This window comes from Colletotrichum navitas (assembly GCF_030913465.1).
Source record: "Colletotrichum navitas strain CBS 125086 chromosome Unknown LY79scaffold_7, whole genome shotgun sequence".
In the NCBI taxonomy this organism is placed as follows: Eukaryota; Fungi; Ascomycota; class Sordariomycetes; order Glomerellales; family Glomerellaceae; genus Colletotrichum; species Colletotrichum navitas.
Genome location: NW_026850553.1, coordinates 468,100 through 494,266, shown reverse-complemented (window position 1 = coordinate 494,266; position 26,167 = coordinate 468,100). Strand labels below are relative to the sequence as shown.

At 54.8% G+C, this 26,167-nt stretch overlaps 12 protein-coding genes across 12 annotated transcripts; 7 read left to right on the top strand and 5 right to left on the bottom strand.

The window, feature by feature from the left end:
• Positions 1–441: 441 nt before the first annotated feature.
• On the bottom strand, positions 442–1,550 carry LY79DRAFT_354324 (uncharacterized protein). Its single transcript, XM_060552672.1, has 2 exons — positions 556–1,550; positions 442–502 (listed from the first exon to the last, which is right to left on the bottom strand). The coding sequence occupies exon 1, from the start codon at positions 1,342–1,344 to the stop codon at positions 619–621; it is 726 nt and encodes a 241-aa protein (XP_060418484.1). The 5' UTR covers positions 1,345–1,550; the 3' UTR covers positions 442–502; positions 556–618.
• Positions 1,551–2,245: 695 nt separating this feature from the next.
• Positions 2,246–2,747, top strand: LY79DRAFT_540844 (uncharacterized protein; the record flags this gene model as incomplete). The annotated part of the gene is made up of 2 exons (XM_060556899.1): positions 2,246–2,415; positions 2,457–2,747. Coding segments are annotated over 2 exons (330 nt in total), but the record flags the coding sequence as incomplete, so codon positions are not given.
• Positions 2,748–4,907: 2,160 nt separating this feature from the next.
• On the top strand, positions 4,908–6,655 carry LY79DRAFT_666527 (uncharacterized protein; the record flags this gene model as incomplete). The annotated part of the gene is made up of 3 exons (XM_060563240.1): positions 4,908–5,123; positions 5,207–6,228; positions 6,328–6,655. The coding sequence occupies 3 exons, from the start codon at positions 4,908–4,910 to the stop codon at positions 6,653–6,655; spliced, it is 1,566 nt and encodes a 521-aa protein (XP_060418482.1).
• A 923-nt stretch (positions 6,656–7,578) lies between these two features.
• LY79DRAFT_354133 (uncharacterized protein) lies at positions 7,579–8,321 on the top strand. The gene is made up of 3 exons (XM_060552670.1): positions 7,579–7,874; positions 7,957–8,201; positions 8,254–8,321. Exons 1-2 carry the CDS (start codon positions 7,750–7,752, stop codon positions 8,147–8,149), a joined length of 318 nt encoding a protein of 105 aa, XP_060418481.1. The 5' UTR covers positions 7,579–7,749; the 3' UTR covers positions 8,150–8,201; positions 8,254–8,321.
• Positions 8,188–9,198, bottom strand: LY79DRAFT_354121 (uncharacterized protein). Its single transcript, XM_060552669.1, has one exon. The coding sequence runs from the start codon at positions 9,062–9,064 to the stop codon at positions 8,441–8,443; it is 624 nt and encodes a 207-aa protein (XP_060418480.1). The 5' UTR covers positions 9,065–9,198; the 3' UTR covers positions 8,188–8,440.
• A 2,473-nt stretch (positions 9,199–11,671) lies between these two features.
• LY79DRAFT_354102 (uncharacterized protein) lies at positions 11,672–12,525 on the top strand. Its single transcript, XM_060552668.1, has one exon. The coding sequence runs from the start codon at positions 11,843–11,845 to the stop codon at positions 12,518–12,520; it is 678 nt and encodes a 225-aa protein (XP_060418479.1). The 5' UTR covers positions 11,672–11,842; the 3' UTR covers positions 12,521–12,525.
• A 940-nt stretch (positions 12,526–13,465) lies between these two features.
• On the top strand, positions 13,466–15,036 carry LY79DRAFT_587281 (uncharacterized protein; the record flags this gene model as incomplete). The annotated part of the gene is made up of 8 exons (XM_060560753.1): positions 13,466–13,556; positions 13,650–13,703; positions 13,758–13,930; positions 13,993–14,102; positions 14,157–14,284; positions 14,343–14,451; positions 14,506–14,576; positions 14,633–15,036. 8 exons carry the CDS (start codon positions 13,466–13,468, stop codon positions 15,034–15,036), a joined length of 1,140 nt encoding a protein of 379 aa, XP_060418478.1.
• A 1,312-nt stretch (positions 15,037–16,348) lies between these two features.
• On the bottom strand, positions 16,349–17,412 carry LY79DRAFT_540829 (uncharacterized protein). The gene has a single exon (XM_060556898.1). The coding sequence runs from the start codon at positions 16,978–16,980 to the stop codon at positions 16,516–16,518; it is 465 nt and encodes a 154-aa protein (XP_060418477.1). The 5' UTR covers positions 16,981–17,412; the 3' UTR covers positions 16,349–16,515.
• Positions 17,413–19,159: 1,747 nt separating this feature from the next.
• On the bottom strand, positions 19,160–21,293 carry LY79DRAFT_540827 (glycosyl hydrolase catalytic core-domain-containing protein). Its single transcript, XM_060556897.1, has one exon. It carries the CDS (start codon positions 20,822–20,824, stop codon positions 19,616–19,618), a length of 1,209 nt encoding a protein of 402 aa, XP_060418476.1. The 5' UTR covers positions 20,825–21,293; the 3' UTR covers positions 19,160–19,615.
• Positions 21,294–21,908: 615 nt separating this feature from the next.
• Positions 21,909–23,747, top strand: LY79DRAFT_656446 (uncharacterized protein). Its single transcript, XM_060562689.1, has 3 exons — positions 21,909–22,265; positions 22,506–22,582; positions 23,077–23,747. The coding sequence occupies exons 1-3, from the start codon at positions 21,968–21,970 to the stop codon at positions 23,323–23,325; spliced, it is 624 nt and encodes a 207-aa protein (XP_060418475.1). The 5' UTR covers positions 21,909–21,967; the 3' UTR covers positions 23,326–23,747.
• Positions 23,746–24,281, bottom strand: LY79DRAFT_540823 (uncharacterized protein). The gene has a single exon (XM_060556896.1). It carries the CDS (start codon positions 24,242–24,244, stop codon positions 23,876–23,878), a length of 369 nt encoding a protein of 122 aa, XP_060418474.1. The 5' UTR covers positions 24,245–24,281; the 3' UTR covers positions 23,746–23,875.
• An 849-nt stretch (positions 24,282–25,130) lies between these two features.
• LY79DRAFT_354004 (uncharacterized protein) lies at positions 25,131–26,113 on the top strand. The gene has a single exon (XM_060552667.1). The coding sequence runs from the start codon at positions 25,376–25,378 to the stop codon at positions 25,913–25,915; it is 540 nt and encodes a 179-aa protein (XP_060418473.1). The 5' UTR covers positions 25,131–25,375; the 3' UTR covers positions 25,916–26,113.
• Positions 26,114–26,167: the final 54 nt, after the last annotated feature.

The following is a 26,167-nucleotide window of genomic DNA, read 5'->3' as shown; positions in this document are numbered from 1 at the left end:
GACCATTGTCGTTCAGGGAACGACGAGACTCGCCAACTCCCGACAGGAGTTTAGCGTGAACCAAACCGGCGCTGGCCCTGCGGGTGCAAGTCCTGGGGCTCGGCAGGTGGACGGTGTGTATGCCGTGGGTTGATCTGGGCAGAGCTTCGACGTGGTGGAAATGGGTGAGCAGACTGCCTCAACACGTAGATGTGTTTGGACCGGAACTACTACGGTCACCAGGCCAGGAATTTCACGGAAGGCATGAACGTGGCCCGCGGTCGACGGGCAACCCTTTCTTTTCATGTACTTGTTTCCCCGACCCCCAACGTTTCTCATCCTCGCATCACACGCGGTAGAAGGAGACGCACGGCTTCTCGATGCTTCGCGGCTGTCGGGGCCACTTGTTCCCAGACGACAACATCTACGTCAACCAAAGCCTGAAGGGCTTGACGGATCAAGAGTCGTCTCAGAAGCTCGGCATGTGTGGCCAGGGACAAGGCAGGCCGCGTGGACGAGAGAGCTATGGGGCGGGAGTGAGAGAGAGGCTGGGTGAGATCGGGAGATGGTGCATACTGTGCTTTCTGTCGCATTAGTGAAAGGTATACGAGTTGGTATCCCAGACTGAACGAAGGCCGATCATGATGCAAAAGCATACAGGAGAGTTCCGACGCAGCCGAGTAGGAGGGAGGGTGAGCGAACTACAAACATTGTTTGCATTGGCTTGGCGTTTGTCAGGCCTGGACGGAGGGAGAAGGGAAGAAGAAGGAGGAGGAGGAGGAGGAGGAGGAAGAGCAAGAGCAAGAGCAAGAGCAAGAGAAGGAGGAACGGGGTGGGCGGTGCAACTCGAGGCGGGCGCGGGATCAATGCATGCCATGCAACGTCGAGGGCTGTGAGGGAAGGTTGAGCCAGGAAGAAGCACTTGTTTCCCACACGGAGCTGTCCAGAGTTCGTCTTTGGGAATGATTTTGAAGTTTGACGCTGAGAGAGGGTGCGCGCCAGGTTTGCGGCCGGTTGAGCAACGTCGCGAGGTTCCGGCGAGGAATATCCTGGTACGGCAGGGCGCAGGCAGAGGGCCGGCTTTGGGATGAGGTGTTTTGACGGCAATCCTGACTCACTCGCGGCCACGGTCTCAGTTCCTTTTGGCTTACAAGAGCCTGCGGCCTTCCCCAATGTCGGGCAATGTTGTCCCCTTTTTAAACGGGTGAGCAAGTGTGTATGGGGGGGGGGGCAAACCCTTGCTCTGTGCGGAGGAGGATTGAAGCCTTGTTTGCCCGTTGTAAAAAAGCACCGGAAGATTCTCTGCTGGTCATACAAACGAACCCGAAGGGCGACTGACACATTGGTGGACCGCTCACCAGGCATTTGTAAGACCCGTTGGATTTTGTCCTGTTCCTTTTTTTTTTCTGTCTTTTCTTCTTCTTCTTTTGCTTTCTCTTCTTTTCCCCTTTTATTTCTTTTGCTGATTAGCGTTGACGAAACAGACGTCGCGCAGAAGCACGCGCATCTGGCTATTTGTCGTCTGCAACGAAGGCAGGCACTGGAGAACCATTGCCCCCCCTCCCCTCCCCTCCCCCCCCCGAGCAGCAACAGACTCCCGCATACCGACGAAAGGTTCCGCGATGTGGCAGTAGAGGATGAACAACCACGTGGGATGAGTGAAAGGGGGGGGGGACTGGGAGGCGAGTAGGACGTTCGCGGGTTACTTGTGGTGGAGTAAGCCAGCGAGAAGCCGTCTCGCGGGTGTGTGTGTGTGTGTGTCTGTCTGTCCAAGTCGGCCGGTGGGTCAGAATCGTCTGAAAAGGCGAGCGACGGGAGAGTCGAACCCGAGGCTCGTGATGAGCGATGCCTTGGTCGCTCTCGCCTGTTGGGTCTGGCGGATCTGGTCTCGGTTTTGGGCTTCACGGGGACAAGTTGTCAAATGCCAAGAAGTTCGCGGGACCAGTGCCCGAGGCGGCCCGCAAGATATGAGCAGCCGCCATGGTCCAGGGCAACGCTCCAGGGCGACCCGTCAGGGATACTCTCAACGGCAAGCGCCGCATGGGGCGACTTGGGAATAGCGGCATGGTGGGAGTACGTCTGGAGTTAATGGAGCGGAAGGAGTTGGGCGGGATGGCATGGTAGGGTCGCCCTGGGGCTGTAGTGGTTGGAAATAGAGCAAAAGTAATGCGAAATAGATGGTATTGCCAGGAAGGCGCGTTGACGGACCAAGGGGCCGCGATGGGCGAAAGGGGGGGGGGAGGGTTATGATGGGCGGCGATATAGCATTGAGCTTTATCGGTTTGAGTTGCGCTCAAACGGGGGTCGCCGTCTCAGCGTGGTCGGAAGTTTTCCTCGGCTGTGTTTGGGTGTTCCGGGCGGGTTTGCCGAAAGCGCCGCGCTGGGTGAGTGGCCGAATGCTGCCAAGGACGGGACGGTCGGGCTCGGGAGGCCAGGGTCCCGACGCCCCCCTTTCAAAATGGGACAAATGCTCACAGGGTTGATTCCGTAAGGCTAAAATGGGCTGGCTGCCTGAAGAAGCTGGTTATCCGTCGAGGCGTCGCAGGGCGAGGCTCGAAGCGCCGCCAAAACCGGGTCTTACGCTCGCATCAGCTGCGCTGGCGATTTACGCAGGCAGGACTGCCGCGCCTCAGATAGGATAGTGGCAATCTAAGGGGGGAGCGCGTTTCTTTTTTTTTTCTTCCCCGCTCCCCTTACCGTCTTTCTTTGCGTAATTTTCTGCTTATGTTTTTCTTCTTAGGTTTTTTTTTTTTTTTTTTTTTTTTTTTCCCCTTTCCCGCTTCTTCACACAGGGAGGAAACACTGCCACAGCGTGAAGCCGGATTTCTTCAAGCATGGGCCCCGGCCTGCCTGCCTGTTCCCGCCACGAATTCGTTTCCGAGGCGTCCGGCGGCATCCATGTGTACCGAAAGCTGAGGCTCCCCCGTCGTTCTGTCCCCTCCCCTCTGGATACGTCTCACGTTAGGAGAACCGAGGCCGGGCAGCCCCCCCCCCCGGGACATGGGTCTGGTTCTGGTTCTGGTTCTGCAGCCTTGTCGGCTGACCGACTATCGCAGTTCATGCCGTGTTTTAGTGATTGATCGAGGACGCCAGACCGCTCTGTTCACGGCCCCAGGCCCCAGGCCCCAGTGAAAACGCCGAGGCTTGGCTGTGTGTCGGTTTTGAGGGCAAAGCGGGCTGGACCGGTGGGGAAAACCGCGCCAGATGTTGCCGTTTCGTTCGGGAACTCCTGACCAGATCCCGCGCGGAAGACGAGACGTTTGTTGATTTGCAATGCCGTTTGCTCTTGTTGTGACAATCATCAGCAAAGCGGCTCGGGGGTTTAGACTCGGGCTTCGTCGACTTCGTCGCAGATTACGGTAGAACGAGCAGAGGCATGATGGAACCGGCGAGCCCCGCCGTCCTAAATGGGGATCCAGAGCCTAATGATCAGTCCAAATAATAAAGGTTAAAAGTTATGTAGGGGGTCGAAATACCAGGCAATCCAAGTCCGGATTCGAAGAGTGTCGGAGCGTACGACGTCTACCTCCCTAGGTATCTCGTCACCCAGTTCTAAGCGGACAGGTACATGGGCTCCCTCCCTTTACCTCCCTCGCTCTGAATACTTTCCGCGAGCAGAAAGTTGGCAGGGCCGAACCAAGGCGACGATACCGGTACAACACACACACACACACACACACACCGTTAGAACCTTTTGACTTGCTTGGTATCAATCGGATCAGCCGGTTCATCTCAGGTTGCCATTGCGCCAAAGTGTCTAATCAACACCTAGCGCTTATGCCCTGAGTCGAATAGGGCGGGAGAAATCGGCGTCTCGCATGCGCATACAGTCAGGCATTCATCTTTGGGCTGACGCGTGCGCCTTTTGGACCTTCGTGCTGCGCCTCCAATTGCGGCTCTGCCTCTGCCCTACAGGTGTACGTACACACTATACCACGTAGTGACTTTTCCCCGCGCGTCCCGCCGGAGAAATCGGCTGCTTGCCTCATCATTAACGGCATTGCAACCACATCCCGGCAGCAAAGCGCGCCGAAAGGGCCTTGTTTTTCTGCTACATACAGCTAGCCGACCAACCCGGGGGGGGGGGGGGGGGCAGGCCATGTGTCACTGCAGCTGAGACCGAGGGTTGGCCGGTACGGCAGTACCTTTCCCCTCCTGCCTACCACCACCAAGACCCCAGGTACCTCCCTCTCTAAGGAACGAACCGTCGGCTCACTTACCGTGCGCACCTTTGAGTGACCAGCCCGCCACTGCCGCTCCCAATCCCTTCTGGTCGCTTTTGTCTCGTCACTCTCCTCCTTCAACCACACACCATCAACAACCATCAACATTGCTGCCGACACCCACGATTGTCACCCCCATCTCCGCCTTTGCATCTATCTCATCGCGAAAACGCGAAAACGCGAAACCGGGATATCACGAGAAAAAAGCAAGAAAAGAAAAGAAAGAAAAAAACCCAAACCCGCACGATCGCACTTCGCACTTCCCAAGAGGCCTCGCTTTCTCACCACCGTATCCCGCTCGGTGTCCCGACGATCAAATCTTGGGAGGGAGGGCGTCCATCTGATATCTACGGCTCCGAGGAGATGTGACACGCAAATCCCCCTCTTGTTCCAACAACCCCTACCAGCGAGCGAGCCCGACCGCTCTGCCGACCTGCCCTGCCCTGCCCTGCCCAGCCCAGCACTGCACTGCACTGCACTCTACCGCATCGCACTGCATGCCACCTCGCGCTTTGTCGCCTCTACCGTCAACCCACATAGTTCCCGCATTCGCCCTTCCGTCTTCTCTCGCTACTATCTCCTCCTACTCCGCATCCCCTTCTCTCTCGTCATTCGAAATTGTTAGATTTTCCCTCCGTTCTGCAACCAGCGACGTCGATCGTCGTGCGAACGCGAGGAGAGGGATCTGACAGAGGACTCGACAAGATGGCGTCCATGCTACTCCGCGTCATGGCATGCGCCGCTGCCTTCGTCGTGGCCCAGGCTGTAACCATCGCCTCCGAGAACGCAGTTCCGGTGTGGAGCCAGAAGTCATCCATGGAAATGTCCCTCTGGACCAAGGGCGGAGCCCTGCCACTGACCTTCACCGTCATGCCGTCCACCGAGAGATTGGGTCTCAACCAAACCGACATTGTTCGCGGGGTATGGTTGCAGTCATTTTCATGACGGACTTGACTTGAAGTCTCCGTCTGGGCACATGTGCGCCTTTGCTAACACAATCGCAGGCAATTCGGATCGAAGGCACCATGGTTTCTGCTACCTCTTCCAACTTCAACACGATCGATGGGAACGCGGTCGCATATCTGTCATGCGACTCCCCCAGCGGCGGCGGCTTCATCGACCAGAACTCGATGCTAAGCACCTTGATGGATAACAAACCGAGAGCCGTGGTGCTGTACAGCACCGTCGGGAACTGGTGCATGTTGTCGGACGACACGGAGCTGCCTTACTACTCGATATTCACGATGGCGGACCGCGACGAATCCGCACAGGCCCTCCACATCCTGAATGGCACGAACGAGGCCGATCAGATTGGTGTTGTCATCACTGGCAATGCGACTGCAAACGACGGCGATGACACCAATGGGGGAGGCGGCAATAACTCGGCTGTCGCCATGAGCATCCTGTACAGCATTACGGGTCTCATCACGCTGCTCTTTCTGATCATCATCGCCACTGGTGCCGTGAGGGCACACCGATACCCGGAGAGATATGGCCCGAGGAACGGTGTCAACGGCCGCCCTCGCCAGAGCCGTGCCAAGGGTTTGGCCCGTGCCGTCCTGGACACGCTTCCCATCGTCAAGTTCGGCGAGAGGCAAGATGCGAAGCCCGATCCCAACATCGAGTTGGAGAGCGCAACAAACGTCTCCGTACATGACGGAAGCGTCGAGGGCCGGAGCGAAGATAGGCAGCCGGATACTGCCCGAGTCAACGCCAAACACTCGGATGCCACGATGACGACGGGCAACACGGAGGCAGATGGCGCGACGCCGAAGGTAACTGGCGCCGGAAGTGCCACTGCTGCTGCTACTGCTGCTACCGCCGCCGCCACTGTGGGCGCTACCAGCACGATCGGCTCCGCTAACCATGGATCTAACGAGCAGGAGGACGAGAACCTCGGCTGCTCCATCTGCACAGAGGACTTCACTGTTGGCGAAGACGTGCGTGTGTTGCCTTGCAACCACAAGTTCCACCCCAACTGTGTTGATCCTTGGCTGGTCAATGTATCGGGCACATGCCCCCTGTGGTGAGTTACCTGCATCCACTCATTCTGTCTTGGCACGTATGGTGCTTTGGAGGCATTTCCTGGGCCGAGTTGGAATATCAAATTAACACATCCCCCTAGTCGCCTCGACCTTCGTCCCCAGGGCGATGCCCAAAACAACAGCGATGAGCTCCCGCCGCCGCTCGAGTTGGATGGACACGAGAGTGATGGGGCATCTAGTACGCAGAGGCGGAGGACACGACTGTTCGATATCAACAGACTAAGGAACGCTTCAGCGGAGGAGCGCATACAGGCTCTTCGGCAATATCGCACGCAAAACCAGGTCCAAGGCGCATCAGCAGGTCCAGCCGGAGTCGAACGTGACGACAGGGACGACAGGAGTCGCAGAGCCAGGTTGGCTGACAAGCTGCGCGATAAGTTCCGGATTCGAACTGGGCCACAGTCTTGAGCCGCCGGCAGCATACAGCGTTACGTGATACAAAAGGAGACGACAGACGGTAGACGAAATTCTCCCATGCCGGGAGGGGTAATGAACGGAACGAAACAACGAGCAAATCAGCATATAACACATACATCAACGATCGAGGGCCTTGGGCAGCACAGTCGCCGAGGGGGGGGAAGCCGGGGCCCTTCTTTTTCACTTCTCAGCGGGTAGGTTTTGGCGTTTAAGGCACAGAACCACATTGGGCCGGACACATGGGACAGCATTGCATGGCGTTAAACGGGGGAGGGAAGCATGGCGGATTCTTGTAGCTGGCTAACACTTGTCCTAATGGCCGTGAGCGGCGGGGGGGGGGGGGGCTGGCCTGGCCTGTTCTTATACGTAGTGGAACACCGAGGCTTCGTTGGTTCACTGGTCACGGGCAAAGTTTGTCACAAAGGGGGCCTCGCCAACAAGTCCATGCTCGCAGGGAACAGAGAAAAGGCAGACTGATGAATTGATGCGACAAATCATGTAGCGGTATCGGTCAATGAGGAATCATGGTGTTGAGGAAAGGAGAGCACAACACATTAGCATACACAGCCAGCAGTTGAATGATAATCTGGATTACCTGACACGGCGATTGCCCGGCGATTTGCAGCGTTCCGTAACCCTTGAAGCGGGAAGGCTACCGCTTCGAGTATCGAGCGATCTTATCCGCAGGTAGAGCAGATGACGGTGCCGCGCATGAAGTGTAGTTTAGTTTAGGTCTCATACTTCCATAGGTAGGCCATCGCTGGCGGTGTACTGTGTTGTGTGGCTTGGATTGCGTGGCTTGGATTGCGTGGCTTGGATTGCGTGGCTTGGATTGTGTGGCTTGGATCGTATGGCTTTGCCGCAATGTCGTTAGGGTGATCTCGCACTGGGCCTCCCTCTCTTTGCAAAGACCGACTCAACATGGCCAGCCATGATAGTAGCTAAGCACCTTTCCTGCGCTGGAGCCTGCTCTCACTCGGGTGGACAGGCAGCCGGTTACCATGTCAAATACGTCAACCAGGTGCCTGCCAATTAACGACGCACAACTACGAACCCACCCCATCAGAATGCGATAGGCGGACTGCATGGTTGCATCAGAACTCAGCTTCTGTCTTGGGCAGGACGTGGGGCAGAATACCCCTGGAGCTCCGTTATCGTATCACGAGATATTGCCTCTGGATTTTTGCAGTAAAATATACGGATACAAAAGATATTCTTACCCTACACGACATTCCAGCCAGCCCAAACACGCTTTGTCTCAGTGTAACTAATAAGATATAGGCGCATCGTACAAATTTCGAGGGCATCAATTACCTTTCATCTCTGAGCAACTCTGCTAACAAGTACCATGCTAAACTCGTCTTCAAACCCAACCCCAAGCAGCCTGTCAAGATCATCTATATTTCTGAGAATCATCTTAGTGTTAAGATGATTTTCTGCACTTGTAGGGACTGCCCAGAGATCAACAAATCTCAAGATCTATAGTAGCAGATAGTACATGTTGAGACTTCGACTAGACTTGTGGTGTAAAAGGGATGTAAGTCTGCCCCATGGTATTCTATTCTTCCTAGAGAATTAATGCGTTACAGAGCCTTTCGATACGCAGCGTTGCCTCCGAGGAGAAGCAAACGACCTCGCCACTTACATTATAGGCCACTCCTCCATTGAAACCAGTTCGATTTGGATGTACTTTCCACTTCATGAAGGGGAGAAGATTGCAGAGGTGTGGAGACTCGGTGAAACCAAGTGGAATACCTAAGCCCGCCATGGTATAAGTCAGCCGAAAGCTTTCGGCTCTTTACTCTCTTTCATCATCATTCTAGGGCCTATAACCCCTAGGCTATAGATGTCGTATATCTTCGAGTAGCGTCCTGCTCCGCCCAAAGGCTGCTGCAAGTCGGCGACGGGGACGAAGTGAGCGTCAGGGTGACGATAATACACACACTCGTCTTTGTCGACAATGTCCTCGTTGCGCTCGTCTGGTGCATCGGGCCGGCTGTACCCAAACCCTACGAGGTAAGGTAGAGTGGTTCCCGCGTCGGCCATGTTGTCACCGAAGAAGAGGATATTTTCACTCCGGATTGCCTTGTGGAGCCGACCAGCGAGATGGAGACACATGACGGCGGAGGCGAGCGTTTGACCGATGAAAAATCGTCGCCCAAGGGCAATGCCCGTTCTGGCTCCCCGAATTTTCCGTTCTTTCATCTCTGACCTGTTGCTGTGGCTCTGGCTCAAGAGTTCCCTGAGGGTGAAGACCGTTGGCGTTTCAATCGTGTATACAATGTTGTAGTTCGTGACGAACCATTCGCCGCCGGCGCCGGCGGAAGAGTACGAGTTTGCGACGCCGCAGCAAGGAAGTGTCCTCAGCTGATCAGGCTTTTTCTCATGCTGAAGACGCATGACGATATTCTCTATGCGCTTATTGATGGTATTCACATTCGACTGATGGCGCTTTTATGAATTTTGCTGCTCTTCTTTTCGACCAGCAACGAGCCTGCCGTCGTAAGGTCCCGCAGGAAACGGCTTGATGTATTGTCACCGGGACCGTTTTGGACCAGCTTTCTCGGGTCGAGATGCGACACATTGGTCTGGGCCGCTGACGACATATAAGCCAAAGATTTGGAGAACGCCAGGCCTTGTTCCAGAGGATCATCGACAACACGGCCGATATGAGCAAGCGTGGTTGGATGCTGACTTCAAGCTTCTTAAGTGATCTGGTCAATCTGTCGGAGATATGGAACAATAATTTTGGCCTGGTGCATCCGGACATTGCGGTGCCTTGTATTCAGGCTTTGCTTGACGCTCCATTCTCCCGCCCAGAGGGTGAACCGGGCTTCTTGGAGATCCAAAAGAATTTTGAAATGCTGGATTGACTGGTCGGAGCTCGAATACGCCGTCCGAATGCCAGGCCGCTTAGAATGAATGCTCTTCGCAAGGGTGAAAGCACCTCCTAAGGCGCTGATGCTGGTGTTGAAGTGATATTCTGGTAGTTAGTTCGCTTTGACCCCTTGGACCCTCTATCAGAAGGGCTAGATAAGAGGTCTGCTTAGTATGGCCTCTATAGAAGGGATGATATCTTCTTTACTATTTTCCCTTTTAAATTTAACTCTTATTGTTACTTATCTCTTAAAACTAGACCTTTTTTAGGCTTGATTTTGATTTTTGATAAATAGGTAAAAAAGTAGCCTCTAAGGTGTAATAAGGTGCGATAAGGAAGTGGCCCGCTCGCTATGGGCACGGGTAGAATACCAGTGCAATTTGGTCGGCGGCCGGTGAGTTAAGCCTATTTTAGAAGGCACTGCCACCACCGCCACTGCCACTGCCTATGCCGCCACTGCCTACGTCCATAACCCGTGCAAAAAACGCCCTTTTTGCCGCAAATCCACTATCGCCAACAGACGCCTACGATGCCTAAGATTAAGCCCTTATATCCAACCTTTAAAGAGTAACAGCAACGTATACAGATATACTATTATAATAAGGGTACTATACTTAAATTAGACAGATTACGTAATATAATGAGTTTTTAAATTAATTATAGCTGTTGCCTCTATTTTGCCTTGACTATGAATTGCTTAAATCTAAAGAGTTTTTGACTTTATGTAACTTTCTAAATCTTGGCCTTCTTATTGGTTAATCGGGTCGGAATATTGTTCTTGCTGACGCTGACATAATGTATTCCAAAATAGGCTTAACTCACCGGCCGCCGACCAAATTGCACCGGTATTCTACCCGTGCCCGCTCGCTATGCATGTACGTTATCCAAATACTAACTCTTGAATTCAAAAGCCTATAGCCACCACAACGCTGTATAATAGCAAGAGTAGGATTAATTAATAGCCCTCAACTGGGGCTTTATGATAGCACCCGACACAGTTAAATAGATGACTAATTCGTTGATCCTTCTAAGCTAGAGAGCTACAGCTGGCAGCGCCTGTCTTATAGGCTGGCTGGGCTGGCTGGGCTAGCAACGAGGTAGGTGGGTCAACTACCGGTAGGTGGTTGACTGCCTTCTATATTAGGATTAGCGCGGTGGATAAAGGCCGGCTGAATATAGCTAGCCTTCTACTTCTAACAGCTAGCCTGCCTATTAGCGTTTTTCCAATCTCACGAGTGCCTACGGTACTTTACTTTACAAAGGCACAGGGCAGCGTCCGAACCGCATTACCTGTCAAAGTTAACTGAATGTCAGGTCGGGACAGATCCAGTGCCGCCCGCGGCGCCTCGGTCGAGGAGGAGTTGCGTCTCTTTACTCATCTACGCTCGTCCTTCCCCGTTTCCCTCGCTTGCTCATTCGTCCTCGCTCGGATGACGTCAAATCCATTCACGCGCGCACATACACAAGTCTTGGCTTCGCATGGCCCCGTCCCATCCACTGCTTTGAGCACGCTTAGATCGTAGACGATCTAAGCATCGGACTAACAACTCTAACCCTCATCTGCTGCCTCTTCCACATGGTTGGGGGGGGGGGGGGCATGTGGGTTCGGTTACGACCCTCGGCCTAGCTCTTTGTTTCTGGGGGAGGGGAAGACAACAGCGAGGCCCTGTTGCATACGTGCGCGAACATGTCGCGCTGCTGCCTCATGATGTGCAGTAGTCGGTCAGTGGACACCAGCTTTGAGGAACGGGCTGAGCTGCACGCAGGCGCATGGTGTCCCTCGCGATGTCCCGGCCGGCAACCGCATTTCAACCATCAGATCGAGCTGGACCGAGCCGTACCTTGCCTGCCGCGACCTTGGCTTGCTCTACTGCATGCGTGAGTAGACCCGATGCGAGAAACTACTGCTTTTACAAACTTTACCGCACTGCCATTGCCGGTACATCGACCATCGGTCCCACCCCCAAAGTCTGGAGATGCAGTGGGCTACCGGTATGAGACTTGTGAGGTCACTGAAGACACTTTTCTTCTCGCTTCACAGAGGCCCGAAATCTAATTCATTCAAAGCATTGCCGTCTTCAGGCGACAATCTCGATGACTGCACTCCGCTGACTGTACAATTTAAGATTCGGACACTACATCATTCTGGTCAAGCGGCTGGATTAAGCTCGTGGATACCAGACGACTGGGACGAGATGTGGGGCAATGACAACGGGTCCGATTCCATCTTTACGCTTATCAGAACACCAACAGGGGCCGGTGAACCAGTTTGAGGGCGGCAGCGCCTTTTCCATCCGTGGATGTCGTATCTCGACATGGAATTGGTCTCGGACGCCGGCAGGCCCTCGACAGTGCGTTTCTCTGCCCGGCCGTATCTCCCTCCTCGTCTTCGTTGGAGAAACGGCAACAACCATGTTGACAGAATGGATACCGTTGAGGCCGCGCCGCGCTTTCCCTCATTCCGGACCCGTGTGTGCACAATCGCTCAAGCCATGGATCCGAGGACGTGCTCAGTAGGCGATGCTGAACGTCGTCCGTCAGGGGTCACGCACGCAGGAAATGTTAAAACAAGGGCCCATGCCACAGATGCCGACGAATCTGGTGGAACCGACTCCTCGGCTTTTGCTGGGGTTTGCGTCGGGGCTGTGGTGGTTGCGAGCCAAACCTCGATTGAGTTGACTACCTACAAGACTGGCGACGGGATGGTGGGGGGGGGGGGGGGGCTAACCCACCGTCCCGATACCCTTATGGTAATCATGGGAAACTCGAGTCCAAAGATTCGTGCCTGTTACGGAAGCTGGTTAGCTCAAAGGCCGGATCGTCAGACAGCTTCGGCCATGGACCCTCCAACCACACATCGCAGAGCCGCATTTCACCTCTTGCCTTGTTTGGGCCTGCCCGACCTGGCGGAAGTGAAGCTTCATCCCCTTTCGGCCAACCTTCACTGCCGACGCAGCAGCATAGAGCGTGAAGCGTAGACTTTCCTATTCACACGGTACAGTGGCAGGCGAAGAAAGCAGAGCCTGGGGGGAAAGTCCAGCATAGCAAAAGGGGGGGAAGAAGTGCATCGTCGGCCTTAATCGCCGGCTCCGATCCCGTCCCGTCACCCTGACAAAAGCTTGATACCGGCACAGCCTCCCCCAAGCTGTTGTTTCCTGTTATCATCTGGGTCCGGGCGCGCTGCCTGTGCAGGATAGATCTGTCCCAGTACCGACTCGCCCAGGCGGGAACGTTCGCCTTGAGGTTTCCCCTCCTCCGATTCCTTTCCCGTTCAGGCACCTGGGGCCAGGTGTGTCGTGTATGTATGTGAGTGAGCGAGTGAGTTAGGGAGTTGGTGAGCGCATTCGGCATATGCGTTTCTCTACCCTCCCATTCCTTTAACCACACGCTTGCCTTCAACCAACCTCAACTCTCAGTTTTTGGTTTGGCACTTCGCATCAGGACCGGAGAAAGTGCCTTTCATCTCCCCCCAAGCGGGCGTCAGTAAAGGAGACGGGTGGATGAGTTTGTTTCCCACTTGTTGCCACAGTATGACTTATCCCTCCATCCATGCCATGCGCCAGCAGCACCTGGTTGCTATCTGTAGCTCACCAGCCGACCCTTCTCTGCTCCCGTCTTTCAGTACGCACGCTTCGGCCACTTGCCGGACAAAACCTAAAGACGGTTACATCCCTTCCCTCTCTACCTAGACTTTACGAGACGAAAGGCAGCTCGGACACCCGACCCGTTGATCTCTCTTTTCTTAGCTCCCCCGGGTCGTGGCTTGGTATATAGCTCTTTTGCCCTCTCCCCCCCCCTTTTGGCATCCCACCGGGTCCTTTTCCACGCCAACGGGATCGTGTCTGCAAATCCACATCAACCAAACGACATCTCAGTCTCGGAACATCATGGTGCCGACTCCAGAAACGGTCCCACGAGCAGACATGGCGCTGCGTATGTCCGAGCCCTTGGGTGGCGGCATCATGAGCGTCATCATCTGTCTCGTAGCCATCAGCATCATCTCCGGCTTCTTTGGTATGTGGCCACGGTCATGCGCTGGACCGGCGAAGGGCGAGTTCCGCGCGGGGGGGGGGAGAAGAACGACGTGCTGATGATGAACAAAAACAGCCCACAGGATTGCGGCCTTCAAGAACTGGAAGAGGATACCACTCGTAGTGTGGCGTAAGCGTGCGCCCCGTCGTCGTTGGTTGTCCGCGGTCCTGACACTTTAGACAGTCGTGTTCGCCATTTACACCGATTCGTATCTCTTCGTCTTCGTCACGGCCATTCTCCAGTTCGCCCTCGGCGTCAACACGAACATCAAGATCTGCGACGGCGCCATCCTCCTGTGCCTAGTCTGCTACGTCACGACAAAGGTATTGATTTACCTGTTTCTGGTCGAAAAAGCGGTGCGTATTGGGACCCGAACGGCAAAAAGAAAAGTTGCGCGGTCAAGCTGACAGCATCAAAGCACATCATCCGGGGAGAAACGAAGCCGCGGCTCAAGTCGAAGCTCTACATCTTCAACTCGTTTGTCATGCTAGGCATTTATGCCGTCATCGCCATAATGAACTTTGTATTGTAAGTCAAACGCAAGTGCTTCGCGGTATGGGCGGCAGTTGACCAGAACAAAAGCCGCATCACGCGTATCGACCACGGACAATGCTACATTGGGATGCAGAAGGTGTCTGTGATTCCCCTCATCTCATTTGACGCCATTGTCAACATTTACCTCACCATCCTCTTCCTCATCCCTCTCCAGAGTAAGCTCACCTATGCCGCAGGGATACCACACCCTTTGGCAAAGCTAACCTTTCGCAGGCCTGTACTCATTCAAGCACTGCTCCACGAACCCTCCAAACACTCGACTTAGGACCGTCGCATTCCGTACCTTCATCGGTGCCCTGTGCACCCTCACCAGCAGCGTCGTGTGAGTTGGACGGACCTTGCAAGTCCAAGCTCGATGTTTCTGACTTGCCCTTAGGAACTTAACTGTACTCATGGCCCTCGACGTCGAGCCTGGTTGGGTTTGTCTTATGTGCTGCAACAGCGATGGTAGGTCGGCCGTCACAACCCCGATCCCTGCTCGCAAACCTAACCGCCCTGCCCAGTTCTCTTTTCGGCAATTGTCGTCCAATGGGTAACCAGCAAAGACAACGTTGCCACCGCAGGCTTGTCGAGCAGTGGCTCCCACATTGAGACATTCGAAGAGCTCCGCCGTCCCGCGTCCTCACCGCGCAACCCGCCAAGCCAGAAGCACGTCCTATGTGGCATCGCCAAGATTTCTCTTGAGAGCTCGAGGTACTCCAATACTATCATCAGCAATAGGGATGCATGTGAAGCGGAATTGACAACCCAGGGGACATCCCCCACGAGCCCTGTATCCGGAAGCGGCGTCTTGGCCACGACAGCGACCCAGCGCGGACCACAACCCATGCCGGCCGTCTTCCAAGAGATGACGATTGAGAATTGTCACGAAGAGCCGAACAGGTCTAGCCGGGATGGGCGAGTGTGAGACAAAAATGTCGAACGATTTGCTAAGGATTCGCAAACGAGGGACCACGCGTCCGCGATCGTTGAGTAGGCGGCGGCGACGGGACGCCATTCCGACTGCATTTTCCCTTACGCTTCTCTCTCTCTTCTTCTTTATCTTATCATTTTACCCATCGGGCGGGGCCGTACTCGGAGAAGGCCTTCCTCTCTTTACGGCGCAAAAAGAAAAAGGGGGTCCTATTTGGTTTCGGACTGCCCTTACGAGGGTTCCAGGACGATGACGGCCGCGGCGTTTTTCTCTTTTATTGTTCTTGATATCATACCATTGGGGGCGTTCTTCGGGAGAAAAGGTTCGGCAACACATCTCCTTTGTTCTTGTTTCCATTCTTATTCTCTTCATCTGTATCTACACTTGGCATATGGTGGGAGGCAGACAAGCGAGTCTATGTATATCAGTGTGGCTTTGAGGGACAGAAATTCTATTTACGGGGTTCCAACAACAATCTATCGGATTCGGAACCCATGTCTACTCCCCCCCTGGAACGGGAACATGCTTGTCGATGATGATAAGTTTTCCGGGATGCTGGCTTTGGTTCTCAGCATACTACGTAGGAAGAGATGGCCATATCACGAGGGCAGTGACAGGGCAAATTCAGCGTCACTCGTGTCTACTGTCTTCCCGCCGTCGGCATGATGAGACCGTGCTGTTTAAGAGCAGGGGAAGAGAGGGACTTGGACAAACCTGGAAAACGTCGACAAACTAGCCGGGTCAAAGAAAGCCTCAATGGGAGCTGCAAACCCATGACTCTCTCTCTCTCTCTCTGGGGCCGATGCAAGTTCAAAATCAACTCTGTTTTTTCTGGGTGTCACGGTTCGTCTGTTGACAATTGCCCTGCACTTCATCTGCCGTTGGTTATAAGCAACTCCGGATCCGCCCGACCGTTGCGGCCTGTGCGGGGCGGCGCTAGAGACGCTTCGCTTCTCCTCTCTCTCTTCGGCAGCGGCGCAGGATGGTACGACTTTAACTTCTGCCAATCTTTCTTTTTTTTTTCTTCTCTCGTTTCTCCCCAACATCTCGTCCAACTTAACCTTGTCTCTTCCTCAGCTCGCCTGCCTGTTGTAGCATGGCATTGTGCGGTACACCTACCACATTGGAAAGTCGTCGAAAATACTATCCAGGAGACGCACGGAACTTCCCCGTCATCATCTGCATCTCTCCGTCGAGAGCTTGGCATTGCTTCTATCCGCATAGCATAACGAAGGACGTCTTGAGTCTGTGTGAAGTAGGGGGAACACCAGCAGAGTTTGGCGCGTTGACATCGCACTTGGCGCGCGGGGGGGGGGGGGGGAGTTGGAAAAGGACATGCAGCACACCTTGGCTGCAGTTGGGCTTGCTTCCAAGAAGCCGTCGCGCTCGTGTTTTTCCTTGGCTGGATCGTCGAGGTTTTCTTTTGTTGCCGCGCTTGTAAATGCTTCCGTCGCTGCCTCGATCACTTGGGTGTCATGGAGCTCGCCCCCCCATCTCGCTCTCGGTGTCGTTACCGGGCACGACTGATGTTTCTATTGGTTCTTCGTCTTGCAAAGGCATAACATATGCATCATCATCGTCATCATCCGGTCTCGGGCCTCTTGGCTTCATGTATAGGAGACGGATTTGTGCAAGATCGTCGTTGGGTTTAGTGGCCCTGCCATCCGTGGCATCTACCCCTGGATACTCATCAAGACATAGGACGCATTCCGGGCCAGTCCTGTGTCGTTCACTTGGTCTTGAAGCTACCGCGGGAATGTGATTGTGGAAGGACCAGCTTAGGCGTGGGGAACCTTCGTGTTCAAACCACGGTGAAGACGCGTAGATGGCAGAGTAATGGGTAAGGGTTGGAAGCCCGCCTTGCTGGCGATGGAGCAGCACAGGAGGCATCATGCGCCTTTCACACGGACTATCGGATATCACGAAATGCCGACCCATGAGAAGCAAGTCTGTCTGTCCAGCACAACGTGAAATGGTCTTGGATGAATGGGTGCTTGGGCGAGACAAACCCTCGTGGAAGGATGACTGCGACAGTCGGCAACTAGGACGGTGTGTGTGGGTGGATGGAGGGCAGGCGAAACAGAGATCACACCTCGCCGAGGGGTCCTCGGCGAACTGGCATCGCAGTTCGCGCACGCGATTTCACCAACCGCAGATCACTACACCACGTATACTTGATGTTGTTCCGACTAAGTGCGGCAAACTCGCGTCAAGTTTGGACCAGTTCGTCTTCTTAGGTGTTCTAGTACATGAATCTCAACATGTGTGGAAGAAGGAAAACGAGGAAGGTCCAGCAAGGAGGGTTGGAGGGGGGGGGGTAGAGTTGCAGCGAGCGGTGTAAGGAAGCAATCTCGAAATAGAGAGAGAAGCATACGCCAGGCCGGTTCTACTGTGACATATCTAAAGCACTGCCGACAGGAGTTGTCATCCAGCGGCATTGCTCGACGAATGGAATGGCGAGTCCATCTGACCACCTCCAACAAGCGCCACGTTCTATCTGTCCTCTCTCACACCTGCTTCACGTGCCTCTGGACGCATGCCAGGTAGCGAGGGGGGGGCCGTTCCTCAAGACCTTCGACCCTAACAAGGATACGCCCTCGCGACGGACGAGGTCGAAAACACCAGCCTCGGACCGTACCTAGCTCCGGAGCCACCCGTGAACCTGGTACCCTTCAACGACGACCGCAACCGTCATTGAAGCTTTCTCTCGGCCTGCGTTCCGCCCCCGCCCCCGGCAGAACGTTTGCCCCCTTTGGTCCATAGTACCGGGGTTTGCGTTTCGTTTCCAGAATCTTGCACAAATTCGCAGAAACTACTTGTCTACCTGCGTGTACAGCGTTGCGGTGCACCCTGTCGAGCTATCAATCACATTCCAAGTCACCATAACTAGGATATCCATCTTTATCAAACTTTGTCAGCCAGCCTTGTGTGGAGTATATACGTTTTCTGAACGGATTCTCTCTCTCCAGTTGATGAGAGTCCGATACGATCGTACCGGAGGCAAACAAATGTATGGTGGACTAAAGATGTATTATCCGTGATTATTCTTCCAAGCACGAAGATAGCGTTTGTACGAGAGACATAGATGGCCTGTACAGTCCCCTCTGTCGATAAGACCGGCGATGCACTATTCCCTTCCTTACTTGAGTAATTGCTCCGCATCCATTCTGTGCAATGTTGTCCGGTGGCTGCGGTGATGTGATGTTGTGTCATAGAGGCGTACCGGACCGGTCACAGATATTGCCGCACAACACCGCCTTCCGGATCGACCCCGCTCCGGAATACCCACTTCGTTCCGTAGGCCTAGGAACGAGACAATATTTACGAACGACCTTTAACACAACAGTATATAGAAATAACAAGCCACTTTCCAACTGCCTGAGTTGCCCCCCTAAGTAGGACTGATTCATGATATAACGTTATTCCAACATTTGCAGTCTTGAGACAGCAGCCAGAAGCCAATATAGATGGATTAGATAGTGCTGCTTCCCGTTATCTTTACACGACGACGCCTTTAATCTCCATGATCAGCCCTGCACCACAATCTACCGTCGCAAGCCAATGCCGCACTTCTTGATTTACCACCAGAGTTTGAGAGGAGATTGAGCCCTGATCGAATCGCTACGACTGCCGCCTTTCACGTATTCTTACGGGTTCGTGAATCTCAAAAGTGCCCCCCCCATCAAAGAGAAGTCGCATGAGACGCCCATCTGGCAATATCCGTCTTCCTACGCTGCCCATCGACACTTTTTTTTTTTTTTTTTTTGTGGCATAACAGTCAGGCCCCTCGCCTTTCTTGCCGCAAACTCCGTGCTTCACGGCGGGGCTCATCAGTATCATGTCTGACGGTGTTCGAGACGGGGTCTCTAGTCTCGTCTGCAAAGGTTCAGAAGTGAACACCTCGGGTTCTAAAACCTGGCTAACGTGCCGCTCCGCTTCCGAAGAGGCGAACTGGCATCCATCCCCGAGGGGATTAACTAGTAAGCGCTGAGCAATGGTAGCAACGGCACCACAAGGAGTGATGTAGAACTCGAAGAGCTTCAAGATCGGCGCTATTCCGTTCAAGGCACAACTTTGGCGAAAATTGTAACAGCTTCCAGGGCACGAGCATATAATGTGACGACGGGGATAATACAGCCTAATTTTGCATTGTATGTGTTCGTAGCTCGTGAGTCTATCCTTTTGAATCTCATTGGGATCGTCCCTAAGCCCATTACCCCTTTTCTAAGAGGGCAAGAAAAAAAATATAAAAATCCACAAACACCATTGTTTGTGTCGGGTATCCTGTGAGCCAAACCCGACTCGAAAAAAATCCATCCATCTGGGAGAGTCGTTCAGCGAGTGATCACCCCCGAATGCGAAAACGAATGTCCCGAAGAGAAAAAAAGGTATCTTATGTACACTAGAAGAAGAAGACAAAAGTGAGGAACGTGGTTTCCCACTCCCAGACAAGGCTGTCCACCACAAACCCGGGTGGCTTGAAGAAGAAGAAAACCCAAAACCCTGGCGCCAGCCCTTCGTAACTGGACGTGTCCCATAATCGAAAAATTCATTGGCCACAGATTCAAAAGACTTAGGCAGCGGCGTAGGTCTGACCAAGAGCGCTGAGGCCAGAGCCGGAGTTGAGGACGCCATCGCTGGCCATGAAGTAGGAGTAGCGTTGGAGGTACGAGAGGCTGTCCAGCTTGGGAAGGTTGGTCTGGACAAAGCTGGAGATCTGGTCGCTGCTGCCGAAGGGAGCGAACTCGGTGAGCCAGACAGGCTTGCCGTTGCAGATCTCGTGGACCGACTGGAGGTGGTCAAAGAGGGTGGAGGCGGCGTCGGACGGGGAGTACCAGTGGGTGACGCAGAAGTCGTAAGCGCAGCCGGCGGTGTCGCAAGCGGAAACCCAAGACTTGAGCCAGTCGAGACCCTCGCCGGGGATGTTGCTGTTGGTGATGGCAGGGGAACCGATCTTGACCTCGCCAGCGTAGCTGTTGAGGTACTTGACGTGAGCAGCGGCAGCGGAGCCGGGGTCCAGGTTGCACTGAGCGGTGTTGTCACACTCGTTGAAGCTCAAGATGTGAGTGGAGCCCTTGGCGATGGCGGCATCGGCGTTCTGGGTCCAGCGGGCGGTGTGGATGTCAATGGGACCCCAGAGCATGGGAACGTACTCGACGCCGGAAGCAGAGAGGCCGTTGTCCTGTGAGTCCCAGTTGTAGGCCCACGCGCACTCTTTGCAAGCGCCGGTCATGAAGGCGTTGACCTTGGTGGGATCGTTGTAAGCGAGACCGCGCTTGCCACCAGTGGGAGGGGAGCTGACGCTAGCAGCAGAAGCCTTGGCAGGGGGTGCGGACGAGGAGGCAGCGGGGATAACGATGGCAGCCTGCTCGACGACGGGAGCCTTGGAAGAGGAGGAGGGCTTGGGCACAGCAACGAGAGTGGTGCTAGGGGCAGCGACAACCGGGGGAGGTGTCGGGGTGGGGACCACGATGATGGAGGTGGAAGTGGTCGTCGGGGCGGTGGTCGGGGGGACGGCCGGGGCGACGACCGGGACGGTGGTCGAGGTGGTGTTCAGGGCCTTGGGAACCTCAAGCTGGGCAGCGGAAGGAGTGGGAGTGGAAGAAGCGGAGCTGGTCGGGACGGGTTCGCCATCGGTGACAGTGACGGTGACCCAGTGGGTGACCATTTCGACCTGGAGAGCGCGCTTGTCGGCGTGCAGGTGACGGTGAGCGTTGAAGCCCAGAGCCTGCTCGGCAAGAGCGAGCGAGGCTACAACCGAGAGTGCTTTCTTGGCGTACATGTTTGCGGTTGTCGACGGGTATCGAGGAAGGTGTACCTTTGGTTTGGGAAGGAAGCTGTTGATTCTTCTCTTTGTCCAGGTGCTTCGGGGAGACCGAGTTCCGGTTTTGGAATGAGGGTGGATATGTATCGTTCGTTGTGAATATACACAGAAAGAGGGAGTGGTTCAGTTGCTTGTTGGTTCTTCGGTCTATCAAAGACTCGAATAAAGAAAGTGGTGCGGTTGTTGTTGTTGTGAGTTTGAGAGAACAACGAACTGCTGGTACACAAGGTCGGAGCTGGCGACCGTTGGTCAAGGAGTGTGTGTTGACTGAAGAAGGCACAGACAAGCAAGCCGGTTGGTGTGAGGAAGGGGGAACGGTCAAACGGAAAGAGAGTGTGGGGATAGGGGGGGGAGCAGGCAGTTTAAGAAGAGAGAAAGAGAGCGACTAGGCGATGGGAAGGAAACAAATACGACAGGGACGTGGAAGGAAACAAAGCTGGAAGAGGTGGTGGGAAGGCACAACCTCAGATGCAAGTGCGGTTCGGTTGGCAGTTGCCAGTTTGGGCGCTGCGCTGCAACTGGGGCGGGCGGTGGGTCCCGATGGGTCGGGGCTGCGTTGCGATTCACCACGAGGAAGGAGGGAAGGGGGGTACGGAGGTACAACGCCATAGTGCGACCTTACTATACCACGGTACCTAGGTAAGTGTCCACCAACGAAGATGGCCCCTTCCTCCGTACCTGCCTATCCGCTCACACTAGGAGAAGCAGGGGGAGGTAGGCGGGCCGGACGTGCGAAGTGTGTATCGCGCTTTCCGAGAATGGTAGTAGTGCGGTTGCTGTTGCTGCTACTCTTCTCTCGCCAGTCATCCAAACAGCACAAGAAGTCGTTATCTGGCAGGTGGAGCGTGCCCTTCCTCCCAGACCTAGACCTGGACCTAGACTTAGGTATCCTCCCTTCCTTGGAGGGAAGTTGCTGATGTTGCTGCTGCTGCTGCTGTTGTTGTTGTTGTCATCCAACTCCTGAGTGGTGATTGACCGACACGGGCTGGTCGGTGTGGGAACCGTCGCCCGCTTGGCGGTTCGTCAGAGCTTTGCCCTCTTCATCCGATTTCATGTTCAGATTTCCTTCTTTTTTTCGGGGATGATCAGCGCCTCACAAACATGCTTTTTTTGCTCTGTCGATCCTGGTTATTTCTTTGTGTTTTTGTGGCCCCTCCCCCCCACATCCCTGTGGTCTGGACACTCTTGCAGGCGCCCCCAGTGCCAGTGGGCGGGGACAATAGACTACGGGAGATACGGGGGACGCACCGGGCACGAACGTGGATGGTGTGCTGGCGTTGCGTCCTGATGACCGGTGATTACCCTGGACTTCCTCGACTCTGCCAACTCGACGATGCTCCAGACTTGCTGTCCAGAGCGGACAGTATCCGTACAGACGGCTGCCAAACCGCCACAATATGTATCGCAGGAGGAGAGGGCTCCACAATGACATAGGAGGACCAGCCAGGACGACCAGGCAATTGGTGGGCTGCTCTTTGTCTCTTTTTTTTTTTCTTTCTTCCTGTTTTTCTTTTTCCTCCGGCAGATTCGAGTCTATCTCTTAATCAATCAAGTCTCGGCTTGACTGGCCCTCCGCCCTCTGCCGCGGATTATTGGCAAAAATCACATCGCTAGCCATCTCTGACTGGTGCCAAACGAGGGAGAAACGAACAGTCGCAAGCGGACAGTTTTGGGTTGCCACCCACCCACCCACCCACACCTCAGCGACAACTACAGGTACGAATAGCGACATAGACATGGATATGATGGACCTAGGTAGCGTGGTAGCTTACCTAGACCTCTCGGCCAAAAAGAGGGGGGAGAGTGCGACCGAGACCTGCTTCTGCTTGAAGGAAGGACAATAGCCAGAAGCGCCATTTTCTGCCCCTGGCTTATGCAGGTACACGTTCGAGGGGGGGGGGACGACATGCTGCAGGAACCGGCATCGCGGCGCAACCCTTTGGAAACGCCGGGCGCGAAGGGCACACGTTGCGGAATACTGTACAACGACGCCAAGTAGCTTTTGCGAGTCGCCACTGCGAACCGATACCTACGCTACACTGCCAAGCAAGTCCTGTCTGTTCCTTGCTCACCACCCACCAACCGCCGGCCCCCCTCGAGGCCCCCATCCGGACCAGTCAGCGATCGGCAGCACGTTGTAGCTGCACTCTGGCTGGCAACGCAACAGGCACAATTGTGCACAGGTGGCAGTGAATGGGGCCAATACGTAGGTGGGACGAAACTACTGCACGCAAGTCCCTTGCTCACCTCAGAAAAACGGTAACAACGGTGGGCGTGATGCAGGCGAGAGAGGGCCAGACGGAAGCCGCCCCTTGGCTGACTACTACATGGCGTTCTCATCTGCGTCTGCCGCCGGGTTCTTGCTCTTGGTCTTCTCCCTAGTGTTGGGTAGTGCAGATTTGTTGCTGAGTGCAACAAGCCTCGACGCCTCTCTCTACTTGACGCTTGGCCGCATGTGAAGGGGGAAGGAAATCTGGCAAAACCCCTTCACACACCTCCCTCCACCAGGTCAGTGCCTCCACCAACGTCTTGGTTGAGGTGCTATCGATGACAGTCCTCCTCCCTACAGAAAATCCCTCTGTTCGCCTCCTCTCCGAAAAGTTTCTGCTCGAAAACTCGTCACCGTGGTCTTGGACCCCGCTCCCTCTCTTACCCCCTAACGATGAGAGCCCTACGGCATCACCAGGGAGACGTGCAAGACTATCTCCAGTGCGCCAGAGGCAGAGCCACCACCGGATATTACCACCAAGGCGCGGCCCACCCTTTTGCGTCTTCCTCCGCCCTGGCGCGGCCCCCCTTAGGTGTGAAGCCTCACAACCCACGAGTCACTTTCCCTGAAGGCTGTTGCCAGCAACCGCGCGGCCCCTCACCCCCCCCCCCCAAAACTCGAACCCCCAACACTGATGAAGCCTCGGCTTGGGGCTTGGTTGGGTCGGATAGATAGATAGCCAGGCTCAGCTGGGCTGGGCTGGAGGCGTCAGCCAGGGTTGGCAGCCAGAACCCTATCATTTACGGACACACGTACTCTGGATTTCTGTATCCCGTCCCACGTCCAACGGCGCTAGCGTCAGACGGAGTTGGGACGGCGGCTCCGCGCTTGGGGCAACCCGCTCGACAGTCTGGACTGATGCCATTGTCATGGGAGAATGGGCCCGACGGGAGGCCACTTGCGCGCGATAAGGTCCCCGTTCCACCGCTTTGGGCTGGGACCGCGGTACTCACGTGATCGTCGTCGACGTATTTGGTGCTTCGACGCGCCTGTCCCCTTTTTTCGCTTAGCTGGGCTACGTGGAGCCTGATGGATGTACATACTACTAGTAGGGCGGACTGTCGGCATACGAGGTCCAGACTCATGCTCCCAGGCCCGGGAGTTGGCATCGTGTCCAAGAAGCACACGACTGTTCGACATCGAGGTAGCGGTTAACAGGCAGACAGATTGCGGGTCAAACCTTAGCATCTCAGACTATCTCAAAGTACTGACCCACCTCCTCTTAAGTCACTTATGTCCCCACACCACCAACTTCTCTGTCCCCACACCACCAACTTCAAATCCTTAACTTCTAAGTCAATAAAAAGAGAAAAATAGAGCTTCTATAATAGTGTATACTATAGCCTAATTATCTTTTACTAATCTTAGAGCTCCTAGGGGTAAATTTCTCTAAAAAGTTGATTTGTGCTACTATATTCTAGATGTACCTTAAGCTGATAGAGATATCTCTGTTTTTTTCTTTTTTCTCTAGGAAAAGGGTGAGCTGGTCTGTGCGTAGGTCTGTGCAGGATTAAGCGAGAGACTTCAAGAGGTACTTTGGTGACTCAAGTGCTGCCCCGCAATGTGTCTGCCTGTTAACCGCTACCGACATCGATGGACCCGGTAGGGCCAACCCCCGTGCGCCGGCTGTGAAACCGTAAGCGAAATGAGCTCCCGCAGCCGCGGGGCAGACGGAGAGCGAATCCCATCCGTCATCCCAGAAGATGACGCGCCCAATTCTGCCACTTGGCGCCCACTTCTCTGGCTCATTTCTGACAGCCGCCCGCCCAGCTGCTGCTCTACCCAAAAGGCAAACTAGTGTGCATTATCCGTACTCGGTAGAATACCTACCTGGTCTTCCGGATTGTCCAAAGCTTGTCTGGCCCGACGATGGCACTTCACACTCGACCAGCTCCTGGGGACACAATGTGCCAGGATGAGACGGCCAGTCGGGGTTAACTCTGCGCCACGCCGACGCTAGACCCTTGGAATGCACCCCCCCCGGGCTCCATTATCCGGCGCTGTCATGCCGGTCGCGGTCCTCGTTCAGGGCAACCAGCACCATTCTGGACGCTCATAGCCTGCCTGTATTACTCTGTCTGGCACAGTGGCCCCACTGAGGCTGAAGCCGGCTTCCCGGGCATACGACTCAGAGCCCTGAGCCGCGTAAGAGGGAGCACTACCGGAAGCGCGGAACACGAGGGCTTTGATCCTGAATAGATGCCACTTGCTTTTACCTTTTTTTTTCCGAGATTGATTTTATGCGCGACGATTGCACAGGAAAACACGCCTATCCCCCCAGAGTCCCACCACGTTCGCTTTACGGTTCTCAGTGTTCGGTCAATCCTCCAAAGGCTGCTGACGTTTGCATTAAATCTTGGCTGCCTGCCTGCCTGCCTGTCCACCACGTCGCAAAATATCGCTGTTCGGCCTTCGTCTTCAACAACAAGTCAAGTGACGCGTCCACAGAAAACCATTCGCAACTGTCTTGTCGAGGGGTTCTAGGCGTCGTTTCGCAGTCCGAGAAAGTGTATTGGAAGACAAAGGCTACGGCGCTTGGTGGTAGGCCGGTCGAGATCCACATCTCCGGGGAGACCGTACGCCCGGGAACCCTCCCGGGAGGAACCCATGCCCCGATATCGTCATTATCGCTTACGGGTGGCCCCCGATCATTCAGACTTCGTGTGTCGACATCGTACAGGTCTCGCACTCGGCGAGCCAAAGTATCTACTAGCAACATTCCTCGAGAGCCTTGCCTTGCGCAGCCTCCACGAAGCTACACTAATGACGGTCATGGCTGAAGATTACAAGCAACCAATGACCTCGCGGCATCGCCGAACATGAGGCTAGTACATACGCATACATAGCGGGCTATCAATCGCCCGACGCCCTGCCACAATCATAGTCGTTGACACGTGACCGGGCTGCCTTGCCATCGACGTCGTGCCTGCATCAAGCTGAGCTGAAGGCAACGCCGGGTCAAATCCAGCTCGACCGTTGAAGCTGTTTTGCCCAGATCCAAGTCGTTCTCCGTAGCTCCTAGCGGGTGCATA

Coding starts and splice junctions, on each gene's coding strand:
- LY79DRAFT_540829 (XM_060556898.1), bottom strand. CDS start 16,980: ATGGGTCGGCATTTCGTGATATCCGATAGTCCGTGTGAAAGGCGCATG.
- LY79DRAFT_354133 (XM_060552670.1), top strand. CDS start 7,750: ATGGTTGCATCAGAACTCAGCTTCTGTCTTGGGCAGGACGTGGGGCAG. Junction 7,875..7,956: donor AAAATATACGGATACAAAAG/ATATTCTTACCC, acceptor GGCGCATCGTAC/AAATTTCGAGGGCATCAATT.
- LY79DRAFT_354102 (XM_060552668.1), top strand. CDS start 11,843: ATGTCGTATCTCGACATGGAATTGGTCTCGGACGCCGGCAGGCCCTCG.
- LY79DRAFT_354324 (XM_060552672.1), bottom strand. CDS start 1,344: ATGCCTGGTGAGCGGTCCACCAATGTGTCAGTCGCCCTTCGGGTTCGT.
- LY79DRAFT_540827 (XM_060556897.1), bottom strand. CDS start 20,824: ATGTACGCCAAGAAAGCACTCTCGGTTGTAGCCTCGCTCGCTCTTGCC.
- LY79DRAFT_540823 (XM_060556896.1), bottom strand. CDS start 24,244: ATGCCAACTCCCGGGCCTGGGAGCATGAGTCTGGACCTCGTATGCCGA.
- LY79DRAFT_354004 (XM_060552667.1), top strand. CDS start 25,376: ATGCGCGACGATTGCACAGGAAAACACGCCTATCCCCCCAGAGTCCCA.
- LY79DRAFT_656446 (XM_060562689.1), top strand. CDS start 21,968: ATGCTTTTTTTGCTCTGTCGATCCTGGTTATTTCTTTGTGTTTTTGTG. Junction 22,266..22,505: donor CTGCCAAACCGCCACAATAT/GTATCGCAGGAG, acceptor GTGCCAAACGAG/GGAGAAACGAACAGTCGCAA. Junction 22,583..23,076: donor CACCTCAGCGACAACTACAG/GTACGAATAGCG, acceptor GCCAATACGTAG/GTGGGACGAAACTACTGCAC.
- LY79DRAFT_354121 (XM_060552669.1), bottom strand. CDS start 9,064: ATGCGTCTTCAGCATGAGAAAAAGCCTGATCAGCTGAGGACACTTCCT.